The sequence below is a fragment of the Lonchura striata genome, chromosome 8, assembly GCF_046129695.1.
Source record: "Lonchura striata isolate bLonStr1 chromosome 8, bLonStr1.mat, whole genome shotgun sequence".
NCBI lineage: Eukaryota > Metazoa > Chordata > Aves > Passeriformes > Estrildidae > Lonchura > Lonchura striata.
This window is the reverse complement of record NC_134610.1, coordinates 30720247-30742560: the sequence shown is the minus strand read 5'-3', so window position 1 is coordinate 30742560 and position 22314 is coordinate 30720247. Positions and strand designations below refer to the sequence as shown.

The window sequence follows — 22314 nt, the reverse complement described above, 5'->3', positions numbered from 1 at the left end:
TTTAGTATCTTTTTGGAGCAGGAACACCAACAGTGATTTTTGTTTTTGAGAAGGAAATGTTATGGCAAGATTGGGCCTTAAGTTCCTCTTACTTCTTTGTATTGTTTCCTTTTGTATGGCAATTTTTGTACAGCTGCTGCTTTGTTGCTGCCCTCAGGGCTCTTTGTTTTAGGCGTGCAAGCAACTATGTTTCAATGTGATTCTTGCTTTTTTCCAGCTAATATTTGACTGTCACAAAGCTATGATTTTCAGTTTGGAAAGAAGGTGGCTTTGTTGCAGCTCCATGTTGCAGGGAAGCCTGATCTGCTGTTGTATTGCAGTGCACATCCTGAAGTTTAAGTTTATTCTGGGAGACATCTAAATGCAAAACATTTACCCACTTTTTCTCTGTCCAGCTTCTCAGCTGACTGTAATTCTGGTGGGTGGCTTTTCAGTCACAAATCTCTTTTGATCCTCTTTGCAATATTCTAATGCCTCATGTTTGGTTAATCCTCTTGCTGTGCTGCTGCCTGGGTTTTCCAGGGCTGCAGTTTGCACGTCTGCCTAGGCTTCATGCCTTAGTGCTGTTAGGTACTGATAAAAAAATTAAGTAAAAGAGGACTTGCATATAAATTAGGAATATTTCTGAAGCTGCTATACTGCCTTATTTAAAAAAAAAAAGTGAATTAGACTTGGTATTTATTATATCTATTTATATTTTCCAGCCCTGGTGCTGCTGTGGTGATTTAACACGTGGCTGCTGTGGGCACCACAGCAGGAGCCATCATGCAGAAAGGTTTTTTAGGGAAAACAACTCTAGTTCTTGCTATGGCCTCGAGATCAGCCAGTGTGGACAGGGGAGCAGGCTGCACTCCTCTGGCAGAGCAGCCCCAGTCGGGCTCACTGCAATCTCCCCCTGCTGGAAGAAATTCCCCTCTTCTCGAAAACTGTCACCTCAGTCAAAATTAATACTCAATTTCTTGTTTGCCTCTCAATTCCTTGGGTGTTTTTGCTCTGTGGTTACTCAGAGACACTGACCTCACTCCTTTTGGAGAGGCCCAGGGAGTCAGCGCCACTGTCCATTCCAGGACACAAAACCTGGAAAGCCCCAAGAGCAAAAATTTCATTTTAAAGATTTCTAAAATTGCCCAAATAGATTTCCATTAAAAATTTTCTAATAACTTCCGTATTAATTACACAAATTGAAACAAAAGCATCTAACAACTATTACATTCAGTTGGATAAACATTTGTGCTGTGTAGAAATTTGTAATTTATTTTACCCCCCTTCTTGATTATCTCAAAAGTTTCCCAGTCTAAATCATTCTGTGATTCTGGTTTCTTCGTTTTTACTTTGATGCTAAGTATAGGTTTTTCTATGGGAGAAAAATATACCCACATATTCCATCTCATTTTTTTTTGAGCAGAGTGCCTTTATAGTGTAACTTTGTCATAATTATCTTATTAGCACATTTTTAAGCATCTAGACAAATTCTGAGTAGATAATGTTGGGGTTTTTTCCCGGAAAATTTTGCAAATATGGTGACTTAAGCAGTTCTAAATATCTTTGCACAGGTGTTGCTGACTGGGTGAAGTGCAACTCAGCCCCTATAAAATGAAGTCCTGCAGGACACACTGAAGTGTAAGTATATGACTGAGCATGTTCTTCAAATTCTGCTGCTAAATTAGGTATTTTATCGTTAAAAAAACAACAACAACAACAACAAAAAACCCACCAAGTCCTTCCCCAAATGTCTCACTGTGATAATCACAAAGTGCTGGGGATTCTTTAATGGGTACAGAGTTCAGTGCACACACTGATTCTGTGTTTTCCTTTGCGTTACAGCAGTATATGCATATCCAGCTAACTCCAGAAGAAGTAAAACTAGTACAACATGTTAAACTTATTTTAAATATTCAGGATCTCTTCGTACAAGAAAGTGGAATTAGGCTTTGCATCTATATTCTACTGTATTCTAACTTCAGTGTAAAAGCTATCAAACCTTTTCCTGAGAGCAGGAGGATGGGATATTCCAAAAATAATCATGATCTAGAAATCAATGTTGTGCCCTAAGGTTTGGAGCAGCCGTGCAATCCCCACTCTCATGTACTTTTGGTAGTAACAGAGTTGAAAACTAGGGCAGCGCTGAGGAGCTTCCGTGGCATGTGCTTGGGAATCCTGCAATCATATTTGTCCTTAATTTTAATCAACCTAGTTGCAACCATCAAGGAAATATATTAAAAGAATAAAAGCTCTGAGAAAAGGCTTTGGTAAATCTCAGTTGTGCATTAGAATAGCAAGAGCAGATGAGGGTGGTGTATAATGAAAGAAGGATCAGGTAAAAGAAAGAAAAATCCATAGCTGAGAAAAGAACACCTTTCCCATGCACAAAGTTTTTGAAAATAGAACCTTTATTGAGACAGTGGTTCCTTAGTCTATAAAGCTGTGTTGAAGTGACCTTCTTTGCATCATGGGTTTGATTTTGAAACTCTACCAAAGTACTTACTAGAAGGTATTCACAGCATATCAGGTACAACTTCAAGGCTTTTGGATTATTAGGAGGTTTTGGTCAATAACAAAAATTTTCAGGGCTTTATAGTTCTTTAGACTTTATATTGATTCTTCCCAGACTGTGCAATATTTTCCATGTTTTCCAACCCATACAGTTATACATAGATTTGGTAAAGTCACCATGTGGCTGTGGGCATGCTGGGAGGAGCTCCTGGGGCAGAGTGCTTGTCATGGCTTCCCTTTAACTCTTCACCTGAATTAGAAATATGTGCCTCAGTGAAGCCCTTCCTAATTCCAGTGTCTGTTTGTATCACTAAAAAACTATTTGAGAAACAGAGCAAGTGTTTCAGCCACTGACCTCTGACTAGGGCTTGTGGTTGGATTTGGATAAATTCATGGAGTTTTGTAGCCCTTTTTTGAATGCCACATCAGTGGGTTGTCAGTGGATTCTCAAATGAACTTAAGCACTATTATGGAAAAAGGATTGTATTTTCTCTGCTTTCTGTTGGAAAGAATTTATTTATTCTGTTACCCTTGGACAAACTCATTAAAACTTTGCCATCTGGTGCAGAGGTTGTTAAGTGACAAATTGTAACCCAAAAGAAGTAGCTTAGCACAGCTGAACCATCCAGTCTGGGTACCATTCCAGTAGCTCCAATGCTAATACCATTCCCTGACTTCTGTGGTTCAGTTTGCACCAGTTTCCCTGTTGCAGGTGTATTGATGCTGCATCCACATCACTCTGGAGTGAACATGTGCACACAGAGCAGGGCATGCCAAGAATGTAGAGGGTTTGGGCTATATTACAGGAAGAACTAGCAAACTCCAATTAGCAAACTAATAAAAATTGCTAATAAAATAAATACCAAGTCTATGACAACAAAAACTTAAACTTACTTTAAAACAATTTCTTCTGGAGGAGAGAGTATCTTCCTTACCCCTACAGGAAAGTGCTTTCAGCCACTAAAATCTGGAGAAGGGTGCAAGAGAGCATTATCTGGCAAGTTGAGTTGCAGGAAAGGTTTTGATGCCTGTGCCCTCCCAAACCAGTCCATGCCCAGCAGGAGTTCCTGCACCCTGGCACAGTCAGGGACATTGAGGCCACATAGCCCCACTCCCTGGACAACTGCTGCACCTCTGAGGCCTCCGTGTTGGGGGCGGGGGCACCTCAGATTTGGGTATTGTGATTTTGAATATCACAGCACCCATGTCTGGCCCCAGCATTGCACACTGAAATGCTTTACAAGCTAAATATTTCATCAACTACCTAGCCTGTGCCTGGCTGTAGTAATTCAAATGGATTCTCTGCATTTAAAAACACTGACTGCTTTGCCTCAGCCCAGCATAATCAGCTGTCTTGCAAACTCCACAGCTAATAAAGTATTAAATCCATGTTGGCACCCAGAAATAAATATGGGCTCAAGATTCTCATCACATGTATCTCCCTCTCCTGAGCTCCCTGTCCCTGCCACATCACACTGAGGTGCTGCTGCTCAGGACAAGGTTTGTTGTTGGGTTGGTGGCACAGGAGATCAGCAGTGCTCCAGGACCAGACTATTATCTTTTGGGATGCAGTGATCCAGTCAGGCACCAGCTGTGCTTGCAGCTTGTGGAATGTCTGCCCCACGGCACCAAGTTGCTCAGTGGGAGCTGCATTCGTTTAAAAGCTGAAGATAAAAGTAGAAACTTGCATTAGAAACCAGGCTAGAATAATAAAGAGCACAGTAGCCATAAGCCTATACAAAGATATTTATAATTTAGTTACAAAATTCTTATTTAAAAATAGGATATAGTTTAAAAATCACTTTTGTAGTAATACCACTGTGTTAATGCAAGGCAACCATGCCTTTCTGGCACTTCATCTTGCTTTAATTCTCAGGCCTAGGAGTTTATTTGATTTTCTCCTCCAGCCATCTACAGGTGAGCTAAAACAGTAATAAAACATGTGCACAAGATCTGCCCAGGTCAGCAGGTCCCAAGTCAAAGCTCCTTGAAATCAGAGGGCACAGTGTCGCCAGCTTTAACAGGTTTTGGGTCGAGCTCCTCAGACCTGTCCCTGCAAGCCCTTGCAGCTCGTGCTGAGTGCCCAAGGGGCTTAATCCCCCCTGGGGATTGTCACTTAAAAATGACACGTGTGAGGACCTGGGGCTGCCTGCCCTGGGACTGCTGCTAAGGGTCGAGCCTGGGCTTCCTGCTGCAGCCCAGCCCCAGGCGCTGCCTTTGCTCTCGGGGGAGCGTGGGTCCCGTGGGAGCTGATGAAATGGCACAGCACACTCTGTGTGCAGACCCTGCACGCAGCACTTGGCAGCGCAATGCTTTCTCCAGGCCCCAAGGCAGCAATTAGTAAAATATGTGGGGTTTTTAATTCACAGGTAGACTGATTGCAAGTAATGAGTGTAATACTGCGTGCTGTTGTTGGGCGGTCACAGTAGCTGTAGCAGCAGTCCTTTTGTACAAGGAACTGCTGGATTTTGTTGGTGGGTGTGTACAGGGGTGGCTGCCTGCTCCCTGTCTTCCAGCTTTCCAGGCTAGGGAGGGTTTCCCAGCCACTGGAGGAACAGAGGGATGTTGTTCTTATTTTTGTGTACCTGTCCATCCCCCAGCTCTTGACAATGTAACCAGCGCAGTGTTTTCTTTGGCTTTGAAAACACTGCAAGAAATTCTTTGGCAAGGCAATGACTGACTGGAAATGTGTTAGAAACCTACTTGACAACTGGAGACCTGCTTGGCAATAATCATTGAGATGCTGTGGTGTGCCCAGGAGCAGGCAACAGAGCTGGGTGAAGGGGCTAGAGAGTCAGTCATGCGAGGAGGGAGCTGGGGGTGTTCAGTCTGGAGAAAAGCAGGCTCAGGGGAAACCTTGTTTCTCCCTAGAACTACCTAAAAGGAGGGTGTAGTGAGATGGCTTGGCCTCTTCTCCCAAGTAACAGCGACAGATCCAGAGGAAATGGCCTCAGGTTGTGCCAGGAGAGGTTTAGGTTGGATATTAGAAAAAAATTCCTTCATCAAAGGGATGGCCAAGCATTGTAACAATGTGCCCAGGGCAGTGGAGGAGTCACCATCCCTGGAGGTATTTAGAAGCTGAGTAGGTGTGGCACTAAGGGACATGTTTTAATGGTGTGGTGGAAATGGCAGTGCTGGGTTATCAGTTGGACTTGATGACCTTGGAGGTTCTTTCCAATCTAAATTATTCTGATTCCTCAATAGATGGGAGACTTAGAGCTCAGCACAGAACTGAAAATGAATACCCCTCCAGTGAGGGCTGCAGCCCTGCAGCACCCTTGGCTTTTAGTCTGTTGTTGTAGGAGAAGCCAGGGCCAGCATGAGCCTTATGTCCCCAGCCCTGTCACCATCAGGGCCAGGAGACTCCTGCGAGTCCTGGGGTGCTATTTGCCAGCCCCAGCCAGGCTTGAGCTCCATGACAGCATCCCAGAGGCGATGCCCAGGCATGCTCATGTGTATTGTGCAGTAATTTGGGTGTCAAGAACTCCCCAAAAGCAAGAATGCTTTACCCAGGGTGTCTGTTTGCAGCCTCTCTTACACAATAGTTTTCAGTTTTAGCTCAGCTTTTATTTTTGAAAAATTGAAAATGTTATTTTAGTTTGCTCAGCTTTCATTCTGGAAGCTTTCTTTTGGAATGGGGGTGTTTCCTAAAAAGCTTTGGTATAATTAATACTTCTCTGTGGTTGTACATGATTTGATACTGCCTGACAGGATAAAATCAGAAAAGCGTCACCCAGGCCTCTCCCCTTAGTCTTTTCCACTGTTGTCTTTGCTAGAACACTCGCAGTCCTTGCGTGCTCAATGCGTTCTGGCACCTCGGTGCTGTCCCAGGGCTGAGTGGAACACACAATGTGATGGCCCTAAGCTTTTATATGGCAACTCCATTCTTTGAACGTGCTTTTCCACATTTCACAGAATCACAGAATTGTTAGGCTGGTTGGAAGGAGCCTCTGGAGATCATCCAGCCCACCCCTCCTGCCAAGGCAGGATCACCTGGAGCAGGGGGCACCGGAATGCACCCAGATGGGTTTGGAATGTGTCTAGGGAAGGTGACTCCATGAGCTCACTGGGAAACCATTCCAGTGCGCTGCCACTCTCAGTGTAAAGAAGTTCTTCCTCATGGTGAGGTGGAATTTGTTGTGTTTTCGTTTTTGGCCACTGCTCCTCATCCTGTAGCTGGGCACCACTGAGAAGAGTCTGGCACCATCCTCTTGGCACCTGCCTTTGAGATGCTTATATGTAATGATGAGATCCCCTCTCAGTCTGTTTTTCTCTGGACTAAACTGGTCCAGCTCCCGCAGTCTCTCCTTGTAAGAGAGTGCTCCACATCCCTCATCATCTGTGTGACCTCTGCTGGACCCTCTCCAGTCGCTCCTCGTGTTTTTTGTACCTGGGCACAGCATTCCAGATGTGCCTCACTAGGGCTGAGCAGAGGGGAGGAGGATTTAAAGGAGGAGAAGCCAATGAGAGGCGGCTTTCCTGCCGGCTGATTTTTCCCCCTTTCCCCTCATTTTAAATGGCAGGGCCGGCGCTGGGGCGGGGCAGGAGCGCCGGGGCCGCTCGGGTTTGCGGGCGGGCGCAGGTGCCGGCGCGGGGCCAGGTCGGGGCCGCGGCGCCGCTCCCGCCCCGCCCCGCCCGGCCCCGCCGCCCCGGGGAGGGCGGGAGCGCCCGGCGGAGCGGCGGAGCGGCGGCGGGCGCGGGGCCCTCCGCGCTACCTGTGCGAGCGCCGCGGGCCGGGCGGCGCTCCCAGCATGGACTTTGACGGTGGGTTTGCGTCTTTGCCGTTCAGGAGCCCGGAGGAGGCGGCGGCGTCGGTGGGACGAGGGCCGGATCCCGCGGGCACCGCCGGAGGAAGGGGCAGCCCGGCGGCCGGGGACCGTGCGCGGCGGGGCCACGCTTCCAGCACGCTGCTCGCACGGACACCGCCCCGCCGCGCCGGTACGTGCCCGGCTCCATCGCCCCGCGCCGGGGCCGGGAGGGAGCGGGGATGCGCGGCCGCACCCGCGGGGCGAGCCCGGCCGTGTGGTGCGGGAGAGCCGCGCTTTGAGGTGGGGTTCGGCAGGACGGGCGGCCGTGCCGCTTTACTCCTCCCGTCATCTCGCAGCGATGCCGGCCACGGACTCCTCCGAACTGAGCAAAGCGGAGGTGCCGCTCCCGCTGGGCACCCTGAGGAAAGGTGGTGCCACGGACAGCAGCGAGAGTGGTGTGGAGTGGGAAGGTGAACGGCGTGGCTGGGTCTCTCCAAGCGGTGTTCCTGCTGTGGGGAAGACGTGAGACTACTGTATCTGCCGGCCGAGGTGATGTGAGGGTTGTCAGCCCCTGCTTTGCCACGAGTACCTTTCCAGGCTTCCACACTGACCCTTATAGAGTGGGTTACCTTCATCTAGCATGTTATAAAATATAGGTTTAATAATTCAAGACCTGTCATGACAAAAATTGTTAAACATTTCGAAATATTTTATGCTTTCATAGTTCAGTAAGTAGCAGTCCAAATTAAGTTTCTAAATATAGTAATTAAAAAAAAGGAAGAGTGTGGGGATTTATCCAGTAGCCTTAACAAAGTGCCATTTTTAACCTTCAAGTACATACAAATTACTTTTCTTCTGAACATCACGTTCTGCTGAGAACATTCTTGCTGTAAAATCACCTTGGTTTGTACAAGTTGCCCAAGGGGTTGGGCAGAGCCTCGGGATACTCGTGTCCCTGGGGACAAGGTGTTTCCGTGGGCAGGTCCTGGGGGACAGGGCTGGCAGCGGTGCCAGGCTGTGTGGGCACGGCTGCCTCGCCTGGCTGCCGGCCTTCCTTCCCAGGCGCGAAGGCGGCAACTGCTGGAAGCAGGAGCTGGCACGTTAGGAGTGATGGAACTCAAGGAAACAAATACTGGGGGAGAGCCGTGAGACAGAGTGGTTTTTAAGGCTAACATAGTTCTTTGTTGCAATTCGGGGCAGCTTTTGTACAGTTGGAGCATCTGGTTGTTAACTCCTCACTTGGTCCTCTTACTCCTTGGTTTGTGAGTAGTAACATGGTTGTGATGTTAAAATGTGGGGCTGTTTTCCTGTGCCTTCCTATGTGAGATGTGGAAAAATGGCTTTCCTGGTGCATTCCTAATTCCCATTTCCCTTTTTATAATTGGCTTTTGGAGACTAAAGAACAGAATGAGGTTGTGTGCTGCTTTTATTGTGCTCTTCTGTGGTTGATCTTGGGCAGATCTTGACCATCTCCTTCCTTCTGACTTCCATTTGTGTAAATCCAGTGGAGCCTTCGGCTTCCTGAGGGTGTCACAAAGGCAGGCAGTGTCCCTCATTCATACCTTATGCTCTGCAGCTCCATATGTTTGTAGTTGAATCTTGTGACAGCCACTACAATAAGACCTGACCCTGTCAGCCTGAGACAGTGATCTGCTGCTTTAGCTGCTGCTGCTCCTCAGTTCCTGCTGGCAGGATCCCCAGGCTGGGCAGCAGCCAGCAATTGCTGCAGGATGGGCTTTTCTTGCTCGTAAAGATTTGTGCATCCCTTTTCATTGTCTGCAGCTCTGTCTCTGCCAGGCACCTGTGGAGGACAGGAATGCACCTTTACAAACCAGACTAGATCCTGATCCTTAGTCTCAGAGTTAGTAGCTTACTGTTTCAATGTGATCCTGAAGAGGTCTGTTAGTAGGAAGGCTGTGACTCCACAATTGAGTTGTTGGGATGCAGTTTTGTGGTATATGTAGGAAAACTCCTGTTTACACTCTAGTTCATTCCACTGTTGGAGCACTGTAATAAGCCAAGAGGCTGCTTTGCCTGGGCCCATTGCTGTGCCTTAGAGCAGTCTAACCTGAGTGTAGGACTTGGCCAGTGTCACTGCCACCTTTGGAGGCGTGCCTTGTGTTTTCCCCTGCTGTGGGGATGGTCTTCAAACCATGGATTTGCAGCTAGTACAGGTGGGAGGGGCTGATAATTACAAGAGCAGTGGGCTTTGCTGAAAGAAGTGTTGGACCTGCATCCTCTGGTGTTATGCAGGTCAAGGAAACAGCTGTACATATATATCAAAAACTTTGTATCTATTTCTGGTATTTTGTTTCTGTTCACTGACCAGTTTTGAGCATTATTTTGTGTTTGGGGTCTTGGAGAATTTTGGATCTCCTCTGTTGCTATTAGCTTTCCCTTCTAAAGGCATTCCTCTATAGTTTTGTAGTTGGGTTCCTTAAGTCTTGGCTAAACTTCCTGCAAGATGGAGTTTCTGAGACGTGCTGCATCTTCTTCATGCTCTTTCTTCTCCAGCCTCACTCCAAGGCCTTAATTGCTAAGGAAATCCATTGGTTCACTGTTACCCACCTAGAAAACAGGCTTCCATCAATGGTAGGCATCCTTCTCCTGTTCCTCTGGGGGTAGTTAATGTTCCCTCTTGTCCATGGTCTGGCAAAGTCTGTACTGCTGTATGCATGTATTCTGAGACATTGGGGAAAAAAACATCAACGCATTGTAAGCATTTCTGTCTAAATTTGGACTAACAGCAGTCTATACAGCTGTTTGGACAAGTAGCTGAGGTAAAATATGATCAGAGCCTGTAAGAAGTTTTTAGCATCCTATTCTTGAATGGCCTTCAGGCTGCCCACTGAGCTTTGTGTGCAGTTCTGGTGAATAAACTGCTGCACTGGAGGGAGGATTTCAGGACAGGCCAACTGGGTACAGTTTTACTTTCATGAAATTAGACAGCTACCAAGCACACAGTGTTCTTTGCTTTTAACAAGACTTCTTTTTCCTGGATGAAGAATAACACTGTGGCTGCCGAGGGCTGTACCTACTGGCATTTTCAGTACTGGTATTTTCACCCAAAGGTTTCTTTTGGTATTTCATCTTGGTTTGCTGCTTCCCAAAGCTTGGGTAAGATTGCTAGAACAGTGCAGAAAGCACTTGTTTTTGTTCCTGGCTTCTGTGGTTGTGTGTCTTGGGGAGGGGGCAGACTGGGGGTTTTTGCCTTCTTTTATTTTTATTTTAAGTCAGTACCAGTTTTAGATTTCCAGAGTTTGTCAGCATAAAAACTCACATTGATGCAGCTGTACTATTTAGCAGCAAAAAAAACCTAACTTGCACTATGACTGTATATCATAAAGTGAAGTAAGAAGAAACATTTTCATCTCTCTTGTTTTTCCCTCTAGTTTGAGGATTTTCATGTTCCTTGACTGCATTACTAAAGTCCTTGAGAGATGAAATTTGACATGGAAATTGCCTCCATTAAGTAACTCAGTGCTCTGACAAAGGAGGTTGTAGGCAGGTGGGGCTCAGTCTCTTCTCTCAGGTAACAAGCAATAGATCCAGAGGAAATTACCTCAGGCTGTACCAGGAGAGGTTTTAGGTTGGATATTAGCAAAGATTCTTCACTGAAAGGGTGGCCAAGATTGGAGCAAGCTGCCCAGGATGTGGAGATGTGGCCCTTAGGGACAGGTTTTAGCTGTGGACGTGGCAGTGCTGGAATAATGGATAGGACTTGATCTGAAAGGCCTTTTCCAACCAAACCAAATTTATGATTCTGTGATCAGCTGTGCTTTTATTGAGAAACCTTTTAAAGTAAACTAGAGGTCTGTCTGATTTGGGAAGGCAAATGTGTAATTCCCTCATTCAGTTACAAACTGGCTTAGAAGGCTGGAAAAGCTTTATCAGTTCCGGCCATGGTGGGGAAAAACCCAAGCCTTTGAAATTCCAGGACGTTCCTTGAGACAGATTAGCAGGAGACTTTCACTTCCATGCTAATCCTGCACAGCAGTTGTTTGCAGTTGCTGCATCCAGCCTTTTCCAATCTGCAGCTCTTATCTCTTGTTGGCACTAAGCGACAGGAGAGGGAGGGGATGGCTCTGAGAGGAATGAGAGCTCCATTTTTGCTTTTCATGTCCTGAGTTGTTTTGGGATAGTTGGGTATCAGTGATTGCCTGAGGCAGCAGAATCTTTGGTATTGTGCTTGTCTTAAAGTAACTGTAGCTGTTTAAAACTTCATTTTCCTATGATTAGGATGAGTTGTTATAATGAATATTATGCAGTGCATCTCCTCTATAGGATTTGCAGGGTGTTAAGGAGAGACAGAACTGAAAGCCTGGTGGGTTGGGCTGCTCTGGGAGCCCCTGCCTGGGGCTGCTTTGCACAGGGAGCTCTGAGTCCTGCAGCGATGGAGGGGATGCTGTGCACTCAGGGAATGATTCATCCCGCTGCCATTTATGTGCTGCTGCTCTGCTCACAGCTGCAGAGGAGCCAAAGGCCAGTGCCACGAGTGCTCCTGAATTGCAGCCTGCCTGGTTAGGGAGAGAGGATATTCTGGGTTCCCTCTCTGCTATTACATGGAGTGTGTGAATATTTTAAGTGATCGGGTGCAGTTCAGAGGTCTGGATGCCTAAGTGCTGCTGGTAGGGTCACCTGCCCAAACTCCAGCTTGGATACCTTTGTTCCAGAGTTTATTGTTTCCATGATAATGGCAGCACTGGGATTGTCTAACTGTTCTACCTGTGTCCTTGGATAATCCAGGTCCAGGGCTCAGTAGAAGCTTTGAGAAGGAGAAGGGAAAACAAGAGAGAACTTTTGAGGTTAGGCAACAGATGGGACACATTACCCTTCCCATATCCTTGCTGAAGTCCTCTTTACCTGGACTTGCTGTGGGAGGAGGTTGGCATCCTGCAGATGGTCAGGAACCACTTGCCCAAGCAGTGGCCCTGCCCTGAGCCCAGCATTAGGTGCTGTGTATAAATTGTTGCAGCCTGTCATTCAATCTAATTTATTAAGTGCTGTATCATCCTTTTACCTTTGTCAAAGTCAAGTTCTGTGTGGGAGAAAAGGCAGGCAGGCAGGCTTGTGCAAGGCCAGCACTACAGATTTATTACGTTGGTGGTGAATAATGTGCACCTCTGACATCCTGGAGAGTGCTAAGCTCTGTTCCTGGGTTCCCTTTGCAGAGTCCCAGACGTGAAGCTGGCTGTGCTCTCCTGGGGACGAGGGGACAACCTGTTAGAAGCAGACGTGGTTCTGGTAAGTGGCACTTTGAGCTTCTCTTGTGCATACCCAGAGGAAAACTGAAAGCCTCCCTGCTGGAGGAGTACTCATATTTGAACCAAAAAGTTTGCCTCTGTCACAGCAGGAATTACTTGCTGCCTTCAGCTGGGCAAAGCTGCACGTTTTGAAGCTATTTTGAAAATTATGACTTATTTTTAATCCAGTGACTGCTGTAACATAAAGTCTTGCAGAAAGCAGTTTCTTACAGTGTAATATTGAACTTCAAGGTTTTTTCCTGAGGTTCTCACGGCTGGCAAACATGTAAATGGTAGCAGGAACTTACCTGGTTATGATGGCTACAGATGTTGCATAACAGCAAAATGCTTGCTTTTCTGCTGTTTTCATCATATGATGGTATATTGCAGAGGGCAGTGAAACCCTTATTTTTTGATGTCTTACCTTTTTGCAATTCTTTTTATTCATTAATGCTTTAAAAATCCTGTTTATTTTTTAAAATGGCAGCTATGTGATGAATGTTTTTTTCTTCTATTTTATATTGTCTAATAGCAAATTGCAGGCATCCTTTCAGCATTGTTTTTTCCTTCAGTAGTTAGAAATGAACTTACCTTGGCAGGAAACACTTTGCCAGGCTGGCAAAGAGAATGCTTAGCCCTTGTGTACCCGCTGAGTTCAGCTACCACCCCCTCAGTATTTTCTCACTCCTACTATTACCACAGTAAATAAAGTAATAGGTGAAAAAACATCTGAACTTATCCTTGGGAACTTCCAATTTCAATATGGAATTTATTGTTTTCAAGCCTTTCATTAAAGTCATACACAGTGTTGTGCTGAAGTTAAACGAAGCATTTAAAAACATTTTGACTGTGCATCCAGTAAAATTGAGCACCACTAGTAGCTTATATTTTTCAGATGAATAAATCAGCATTTCACCTACTGTAAAATCTGTCTCTGAAAAGAGAAGATGAGTTCTGGTTTCTGATGGTGCTGTTTAGCTCCTGGTTGAGAGTGAGCAGAGCAGGCAGAGCTGGCTGACCTCTGGCTCCAGCTAAGCCCAGCAGCTTTGTCACGTGAGGAACTGCGCTGCAGAGCTCTTGGCCTGAGCCCCAAACCATCGATGCAGTGATGTCTGAGGCACAACTGGCCACAGAGCAGAGCCTGGGCACTGACAGAAACTGGCTCCTGTCACACAGCTTTGCCTTGTGCAGTTACAGGCATGGGAATAAAATGAGCTGGTTTAATTTGTTGGGTTTTTTCCCTCTCAGGGTATAAGCATTGCAAGGAAAGGTAGAGATGTTAAAATCCCTGTCAGAACTTAACACTCTGGAGATGAGCTAGGCAGAGAGGATTTAGACAGCATTTCACCATGTGTGTGCAGGCAAGGGCTGTAGGCAAAACAAGGAAGCAGCCAGAAGGTTGAGGGCAGCTTCATTTGCAGTCATTTCCGTGCCAGCAATTATTAACTCCAGTAGACCGGGCAAACTGTAACACTCACTGCAGTGCCTTGGAAACTACAGAGCTCTGTGAAGAATGACATGAGCAACAGGTAAGAATTTAAACTAGGGTCCATAACTTGGCTTTGAAGCTCAACTGCTTTGGAACAGTTGAATTGTATTGTGTGTCTGCAAGCTTTAGAGCTGCCCTGTGCCCTGTGTAGGGCAGTCCCAGGAATGTTTGACTTGGCCCAGATGAAGAGGCAGAGGCAGTGAGTTCTGCAGAAGAAGGTGCTGACCATTTTTCCCTACCTGCTTTAGAAGTTTATCTTCTCTCTACTCACATTCTGTCTTTTCCATTAGACACTAACTCACATGCTGGTGTCCCATAACAGAAATCTTCAGCTGCACGAGGGAAACATTAAAGCAATGATAAAATCCTAACTAAAGATAGCTTCTATTTTACAGACCTCCATTAAAAAGCTGAAAAAAAAAAGCTTCTATTTAACAGACCTCCATTAAAAAGCTGAAAAAAAGGGAAAACTACAGCTCCAGACTTGGATAAAAAAATCCAAATCTGAATAGTCTATTTTAAGGAAAGTGGTGGGGATAAACTCTGATAAAAATACACTGCAGCTGTGTACTACCTTGGCTGGATCACGACTGCAGCTTTCAGGCATCAGCAGTGCTGGGTGGTACCTGCTGTTAGTGATTCTTTATCATGTACTTGGATCTACATATTTGTCCAGAAGAGCAAGCGGAAGTGATTAGTATTAATGTTTTATTGATGGTAAATATTTAAATTAGACATGCACAAGATATTACTATTAAAGGTTTGAATTATTCAGCTATCTGAATTGCTTTCAGGCTTCTCCTTGGCCTCTGGTCTGGAGGCATGTTAAGTTTGATCAGTGTATGTGATGGATAGACATGGGTAGGAACCTTCATAGAGATAAATAGTTTTTTGTGCAGTGGAGGGAATCCTGCTGTTTACTCATCTGATGACAAGTTATCCATCCAGTCTTTACACATTTACTGATAAGTTATTGGAATAAAAAATCTGATAGCTTGGCTCTCCTCTGTGTTGGGTAAAACTGCAAGTAGAGGTCAGCCCTTGGCAGTAGGGTTTGTGTTACAGGCCTGTGAACCACAGTGCCTGTCCCAAAGCACCGGGCACGTGCTGCACAGGTCAGTGTGCACAAAGGAGACTTGCTGAACTTCAGTGAGCTGGTTTGCAAACATTCCTCTACAGTGCTGAAATGTCCTGCTACAAAGCTAAAGGTGTGACAATGTTTGCATGGACTTTGTGGTTTCTGGAGCTCTTTAGGACTGACTTCCTGTCAGGAGCACCAGCCACTCCTTCTGTGCTGGACTTCAGCCCTACAGACAGGTAGCAATGTTTTTTATGAAGCAGCAAGGAGAGGAGAGGAGCTTGTCCCGGGAATCTGGTTCTCCTGAGTCAGCTGCTAGACTGGGGAAGTCCTGTCCTACCTGTGAAGCACCATTTACCTGCAAATGGGATTGATTTCCTCTGCAAATATTTGCCTCTGATCAGGTTACTGGATTGGAGCCCCTATTTCCTCCAGTATATAAAGGAAATAAATAAGGCTTAACATCTTTGCCATGATTGTGTTTTCAAAGGCTATTTACAAAAAAATCTTTAACTTTGGCTGACCTTAGTACAGCGTCATTGGGTGAAGCTGTAGGGAACAGTTGGTTTCTGTGCTGTGCAGTCTTTATTTTGGCTGGCAGTCTGTTAACTCTGATAAGTGGGTAAGTGCATGCCAAGCAAAGTCAGGCATAGCGTGAGAGTCTGCTTTGCCTGAGAGAAAGTAGCCCCAGAAACAGCTTTGTAGGCCAGTAAACAAAACCACAAATGCCAGCATTTGGAGTTCACCAATTCTGTGTCTTGAGGATTTGAAAAGGACTCTGCCAGCTGTTTCCTTGGTCACTTTCTCTTCTCTAGATGTAGAGTCATCCTGCTCTAGTGAGAATGGTGCTCTGGTTCTGTTGGAACTGCCTTGATCACAGCAGGCTGCTGCTGCTTTCCCTACCCTCTCCAGGGAAAAAACAAAACCAGCTCTTGTTCCTTGTGAATACCTTCTGGTGGCTGCCCTGCTCCAGCCTCCTTCAGCAACAGCAGAATGACACTGGGGATTAATGTCACTGTGCCCAGAGGGCGTGTGACAGCCATGACACGAGACTCTGGCTATGGTGGTTGTGTGGTGCTTCTGGGGTGGTTTTGGTGTTTATTTCCAGCAGCAGCAGTCCCTGGAGCTAAACAGCATTTGTTTGCAGTTCCAGGAGAAGCGTAACGCATTGTCAGCTTGGAAGAAACAGACTTTATTTTTTTTATAACACTTTTACATTCCTAGATGCCCCACATCCTATACTGGGAATTGCATTCAAAGGCAGCGTGAATTCAGGTCAAACTTTGCCTACTTGTAGTTGATGGATGTTACCGATAAAAACATTTTACGCAGACTGGGCAGAGATTTACTTAAGCCGCTTCTACAAGCGCCTGTAGTGAATTTACGTTTCCTTTGAGCTCACTAAGAATGGTATTGTATTTATTGCCTTTATATGAAACACTGTTTTGACAGATTTCCTTGGAAGAAGCACAAAAGGAGATGTTCTGTTCTTTGAAAATAACTGGAGCCACTGGCAAGAAGCAGCGACACTGCATCGAACAAGGGAACTTCCAGGTTATCAAAACATGCTGTTGAACTGAATTTTGCAGCTGCATTTTCCAATGTACCATGGGATGCATCAAATCCAAGGCTGCCTTCCAAGGTTCCAACGCTGTCCAGGATGAGAGGCTCGGGGGAGGCGGCGAGGGGCGCGCTGGGGAGAAGTCGTCGCTGCTGGCGGTGCAGGAGGAGAAGGAACCCTCGAGCACCATCGTGCTGGACTACGCGCAGCGGCTGTCGCGCGAGATCCTGGAGCAGGCGGTCAAGCAGTGGGCGGTGACCGAGAGCAAGTACAGCGACATCCCCTTCATCGAGAGCGACGTGCCCTGAGCTCTCCGGGGCCTGCCCGCCTCAGCGCTCTGTGCGTGTGCCAGTGCAGAGGAAGCACCCCCAGCTGCCCTCTGAGCATCACTGTGGGGAGGGGTCTGCAGGGAGAGCCTGAGAAAAGTTGCCCTTTAGCGTAGAGTGCTAACAAACTGATTGGATCGCAGTAGAACCTGTTCGTCGAGTGTCATTCGTTGTCAGCCGTGCATTGAGTTTGCTCTGTCTTTGTATGTGTTGGATGTGACCAGAAATTAGCGTTAAAAGGAGGATGAGAAGACTGTGGCTGCCCTGCACCTCTACAAGCACTGCCACAGAGGACAAAACGTGGATCATTTCTCTGTTCTGCATAAAAGATCAGTGGTCTGTCTGTAGGTGGGATGAACTCTCTGTGCTTGGTGAATTTGTCTGTGTTTCGCTAAAATGAAATCAAGGTCTGCATGTAGCAAAGGTTACTGCCATCGTAAATTTTACTTTTGATTCTGTGACCTAACTGAATCTGTAAGATCACAAAATGAAGGTGATAGGAGGCACTTTGTAAACCCCAGTAGTATTCAGGGAGCCATTTCGATGATGATGCTATTCACCTTCCATTGAAGTGAACCAGGGAGAAACATGCCAGTGTTGATAAGCAGTGCATTATCAGTAACAGATGCTTCTGTAAATGCATGAAAGCTTTTCTCTAAAAGCCTGCAGTAAGATAGGTTAATGACATCTGGTCACTGCGTTCAGACCAAAGCTGTTTGGTTTTTTGATTTTGTTTGGGGATTTTTTGTGTTAGGGTGCCGGTTTGGGAGGATTTGGTTTTGTTGTTTTACCAGAGAGATGTGCAAAAACTACTGATGGTAGCTAGTGAAAAGAGCCTTCAAAGGTGCGACAGTGCTTTAGGGCAACTTGTTTCATGGGAGCTGTGGTTACATTACACTGCAATTCCTCTCTGAAGTACCACCCTTGGGACAGGCAGGATGTCTTCCTTCAGCTTCTGCAGGCTGCTGCTTCCCCACTGGAAAACCTGTTCATGGCAATGCCAGCAGGAGCCACAGGAGCCCCAGCACTGAGCAGTGCCCTGAATGCAGAGTTAGAGACTAAGCCTTAGACCCAAAGCTCAAGGGCTGCATTTCTCCCCCAGTGCATCCACACATCGCTCCCTGCTTGCCCAGGACTCGCAGCCTGACCGGCTGCACTCACAGCTGGTGTCTGACAGATCAGGACACACATGGATTATTTTCATTCATCCCAAAGGTACAATGTTGCTGAGGTTTATACAAAGTGAAGGCCTTCTAACAGCTTGGCTTTTACTACCTGTTTGTTCCTTTCTCTGTGATGCCCAGTTTAAAAGACATAGTTCTTTTTCCTAGATCAAAATGCTTTCCATTTTGTTTTAATATTACAGAGAAATGCTTTCCATACCAACTAAAGCTGTTACTATTTTTAAAAGGTACACATAGTTCTAGTAAATGATGCAAAGCAGGATTTTTCAAGCAATGGGAAGCAAGCAGAAAGATGACCACGTCAAATGCTGTAGACAGTCCATGAACTGAGCTGTTTTGCAAATGTTGTGACACAAATGTAGGTATTTGAAATTCCCCTATATGGGGAAGTGGTTTTATCAGGAATGAAAGGTGAAAAATGCTTCTCTGTGACACAGCACAAGGCTGCCATTAAATCCCAGTGACCAGACTGGATTCCCAGTGACCTGCTATTAAGGCTCTTCTCAAGCTTTTGCTGGAAAAAGGAACAAAATCAGCTTATGCTGTAATGTCGTCCTCTTTGAAGTTACGTAGTTGTCTTCAAAGCTGTTTGCAAAGTGGGACTAAGGTTTTATGGTTCACTTAAATTCTCCTGCTAAGAGTGACGTTCCTTCAAGTTCTACAGCATATAAAACATTTGCTCATACTCTGTTTGCTCTAAAAATCTCCATGTATTAGTGTGAGTTAGAAAGCAAAGCCAAATCACTGATCCAAGTCAGTACATATCAACTGGATATTGATTAAGCACAGTATTAAAAAAGATTCCTAATCTTACTCTTGCTAAAATAAAGCTTTATTTAAAAAAAAGGGCCAACCTTTCTAACATGAGTGTGGGCTCGAGAATGTGAACACTGCTAACCACAGTAATTAAAAATAAAAAACCAAAGCTCCATAGCCATTGTTGGCCAGGCAGGTGAGGAGCAGGTAGAAAACTGGACTCGCTGTCAGAGCACCTCTAGGTAGGTCTGCCCTGGCCCTTGTACAAGGCACCCTGGTGGTGGCCACAGGCAGTGAGGTGCTGCAGTGCTTCCTGTTGCCACGTCTCAAATCCCTCCCCTGGATGTAGCCTTAGCATCTGACACTCTTTAAGAATATCAGATGCACTTTTGAAAGCAGTTCCCTGCTGGCAGGCTGCCACTGCACGGTCCAACAGCAGGCAGAGTTATAAAGCAGCCTGAGGTTCCAGCACAGCATCCCGTGTGATCAGCACTGGGAATTTCCCCAGAGGAGGTCGCCCAGTCACCCTGCCCGTGCCCCAAGGACGGCTCCCCTTGGAGGAGCTGCTGTGTGGGGTGGCTGCCCTGCCTGCCCCCAGAGCTGCCCCGGGGTGACTCAGCACCAGCTCTTGGTGGCCCAGCCTGTCCCTCACCTGCAGCCTCCAACCTCAGCCCTCACTGGTGCCTGGAGATTCCAGCAGCTTCAGAGCGGCCCCAAGGGCAATTCCAGCTGCTCTGGGATGCTTTCCATGACACTGGCACTTCAGGGAAGGCATGCAGCAAATGGAAAGCAAACAACAGGGAGACGGCTTCTCACCAGGAAAATCATCTCTTTTACAGGATGCTGTCCTTATAAATAATGCACTTAACAGAAAATAAATCTATTCAGTGCTACAGTCTGGTAAGAGATGGAGGGAGATCTCTCTCCAGAGCTCTGGTGTGCATTTAACAGGCTCAATACTAATACATAGTAAAAATAAAGACTTCTTCACCTAAATACATTTATGCTAAGCTGTGCTAGAGTTTTAGAGCTACTGACAGTGGGTTTCCAGCTAAGTTACTGATTATTTGACTTGATTTTGTGTAATAAAGGCACTCCAGTTTGGGACTGGCATACTCTGCAAAACTGTTTACTTCTGTTTAGGAGTTAAAAATACATTTGCTTTATATTTTCTCCAGGAAACAAGATTAATCTGAGTGGATATAATGTGACTGACTTGATATTCTAATAATGGTTCAAAATACATTAACTGCAGCACAACTTTGTAAAGTTGACATCTCTGGACTAAGGCACATCAGTATTCCCAAATAAAACACACTACAATATATTTTTACAATATTTTTTTGTGGAAAATATTTTCTTGTGGACCAAATAAAATTCAACTTAACATCTGCTTGTATGCCTTTTATTTGAAAAAAACACAAGATTACACAGCTTGGACAGGATCTTGTTACGTTGAGCTTGGGATAATTCCTGTTCACATGAATTCTGGAAGCAACTGAACATGAAAGTCAAAGTTTATTAATTCAAAAGTATGTTCTTCCTAAGATGGTGTACAATCAGAGGAGGCATGATTCCTACTCCCTGGGAATGACTGTGTTTTTCATTTAATATAGTTGGCTGAAGGCTGCTCCTTTTATACAAACATAATGGAATTATTAAGATAACCAATCTTTAAAAAATAAATTAAAAATAGCAATTGTTTATGAACATAAGGCATACAAAAAATTTAATTAATACAGGGGGAGGTTTGCACTTCTTATGGGACCAGCCTGAAGTAGAAAGTCATGTGACACTTTCAGAATTACCCTAGCGGTTTTAATGAAATCTCAATTACTTTTGGAACTAAACAGTCCCATAATAGGTATGTCCACAGTAACATGAACTCGCAGCTGAAATGTTAACAATTTTATCTTACAAGACTCTAGTGCCAAAGCAAGGTGGCATTTTTTTCTTAACTTAGCTATCCATTTGCTCACCTCTGATTTTTAGAAAGTCATTCTTCATAGTTCACCTTGATGCCTGAATTTCCTGGACTTTGTTTCCAGGTAACAGCTCCTAGAAAGGGAGGAGCCTTAAGCCATTGCAGACTATTGCTGATGGTCATAAAAACTGCCCAACGTTGAAAACTCTGTAATGGTTCTGCTGCTGCTCTGACTTTTTGTTTCCCCAGTGCTGGTTACTGACTATGGCATTTGAACAGAAGTTTTCTTCCTTTGATCTTCAGAGAAGCCAAAATTTGTACTTGTGACCTGCCTGTAAGTGTAGAAGTAAGCAGAAAGAAACACTGCTGTGTGATCTGATGAAGCATAAAAAAGAAGGCGTAATGTTGAAGAAAGATTAATAGCTGTCTGTTGCATATACAATAGAAAAAATAATTTCCCTCCCACAGATACTTGTATCAAGGGGTTCTGGTTATGTTGTGTAACTTCATGTGTTATCAGCATCAGAGCCCCAGCACCTTGGATGCACTGGAAATGTGCTGCTTGGTGTTCACAGCAAGGTTTGAGGCACTTTGTTTCTTCACCACTGTAAGGCCAAGAAAAACCAGCAATTTTCTGAAATCGTGAAATACTGATTATGCAGTTCAATCAGACATAATGACATTTTTAAAAATGGGCTATGCAAGCAAAGAGAAGTGTGCTCCAGGCTCTGGCAACATTATCACATTTGAAACAATGTTTACATCACACTGCAAGGCTGAAAAATGTCAAACGTTTAATCAATAGAACAATTCCTTGTTCTCAGACTAATAATGTATCAAAGTCTGAGCTTTTATTTAAAAGGATATTTAACACCATGGATTCTGTCTTGCATTTTCCTTGGCAGTACTGACTGCATTCAAGGTTTAACCATACTTTATTTTCATTGTACACAGAAGAATCTGTGGCACAATCCCAATTTACCAGATCAGCGACAAAGCCAATAACACAAAAGGTCTCTTGACTTCTTGCATATTAGGTCACCCCTTAAACTATTTTCCCCAAGGGCTCCTCCTAAACTAAGAGTTGATGCAAAAAATTAAATGTTAATCACTGTGTAAAGCAGTAAAAATAACAATTTGCCTTAAAGTGATTTTTCCCATTATTAATCAGAGATACAATTATTTTCTCATTACAGAGAATGTTCCTGAATGAAAAAAAAAAACAAAAAAAAAAAAAAAAAAACCAACAAAACTTGTAAATCTCAGGCTAGTTAAAAAAGTCTTGTCCAAATTCATCACACTGCAGTTAATTTATCATAGAACTAAGCAGATGTCAGTAGGTTTGATCTTTACAGCTTGAGATCATCATTTCCCAGTGGTTTAAAACAATTGTCCACAAATTCATCGCTGACTTCTTCTAGAGCAGCTGGCTTCCATTTGGGGGACTGGTCTTTGTCAATCAGCACTGCCAGGTGGAACAGAGAAACACCAAAGTTACTCATAAACTTCCTC

General features: G+C 45.1%; 2 protein-coding genes across 4 annotated transcripts in view; one reads left to right on the top strand and one right to left on the bottom strand.

The window, feature by feature from the left end:
- The first annotated feature begins 1553 nt into the window (after positions 1-1553).
- Positions 1554-20271, top strand: AKAP19 (A-kinase anchoring protein 19). Of its 3 annotated transcripts, none has more exons than XM_021531391.2 (3): positions 1554-1620; positions 12413-12485; positions 16504-20271. In XM_021531391.2, exon 3 carries the CDS (start codon positions 16660-16662, stop codon positions 16918-16920), a length of 261 nt encoding a protein of 86 aa, XP_021387066.1. In that variant the 5' UTR covers positions 1554-1620; positions 12413-12485; positions 16504-16659; the 3' UTR covers positions 16921-20271. The 3 variants fall into 3 exon arrangements, with proteins under 3 accessions (XP_021387066.1, XP_021387064.1, XP_021387063.1); XM_021531389.2 differs by lacking the exon at positions 1554-1620 and adding an exon at positions 7161-7257; XM_021531388.2 differs by lacking the exon at positions 1554-1620 and adding an exon at positions 7288-7431.
- The window catches only part of HIBCH (3-hydroxyisobutyryl-CoA hydrolase), a 38435-nt gene continuing 36388 nt past the window's right edge, over positions 20268-22314 (bottom strand). The window contains exon 14 of the mRNA XM_021531413.2: positions 20268-22267. Coding sequence (XP_021387088.2) covers positions 22152-22267 — 116 coding nt within the window. The 3' untranslated portion in view covers positions 20268-22151. The remainder of the gene's footprint in view (positions 22268-22314) is intronic.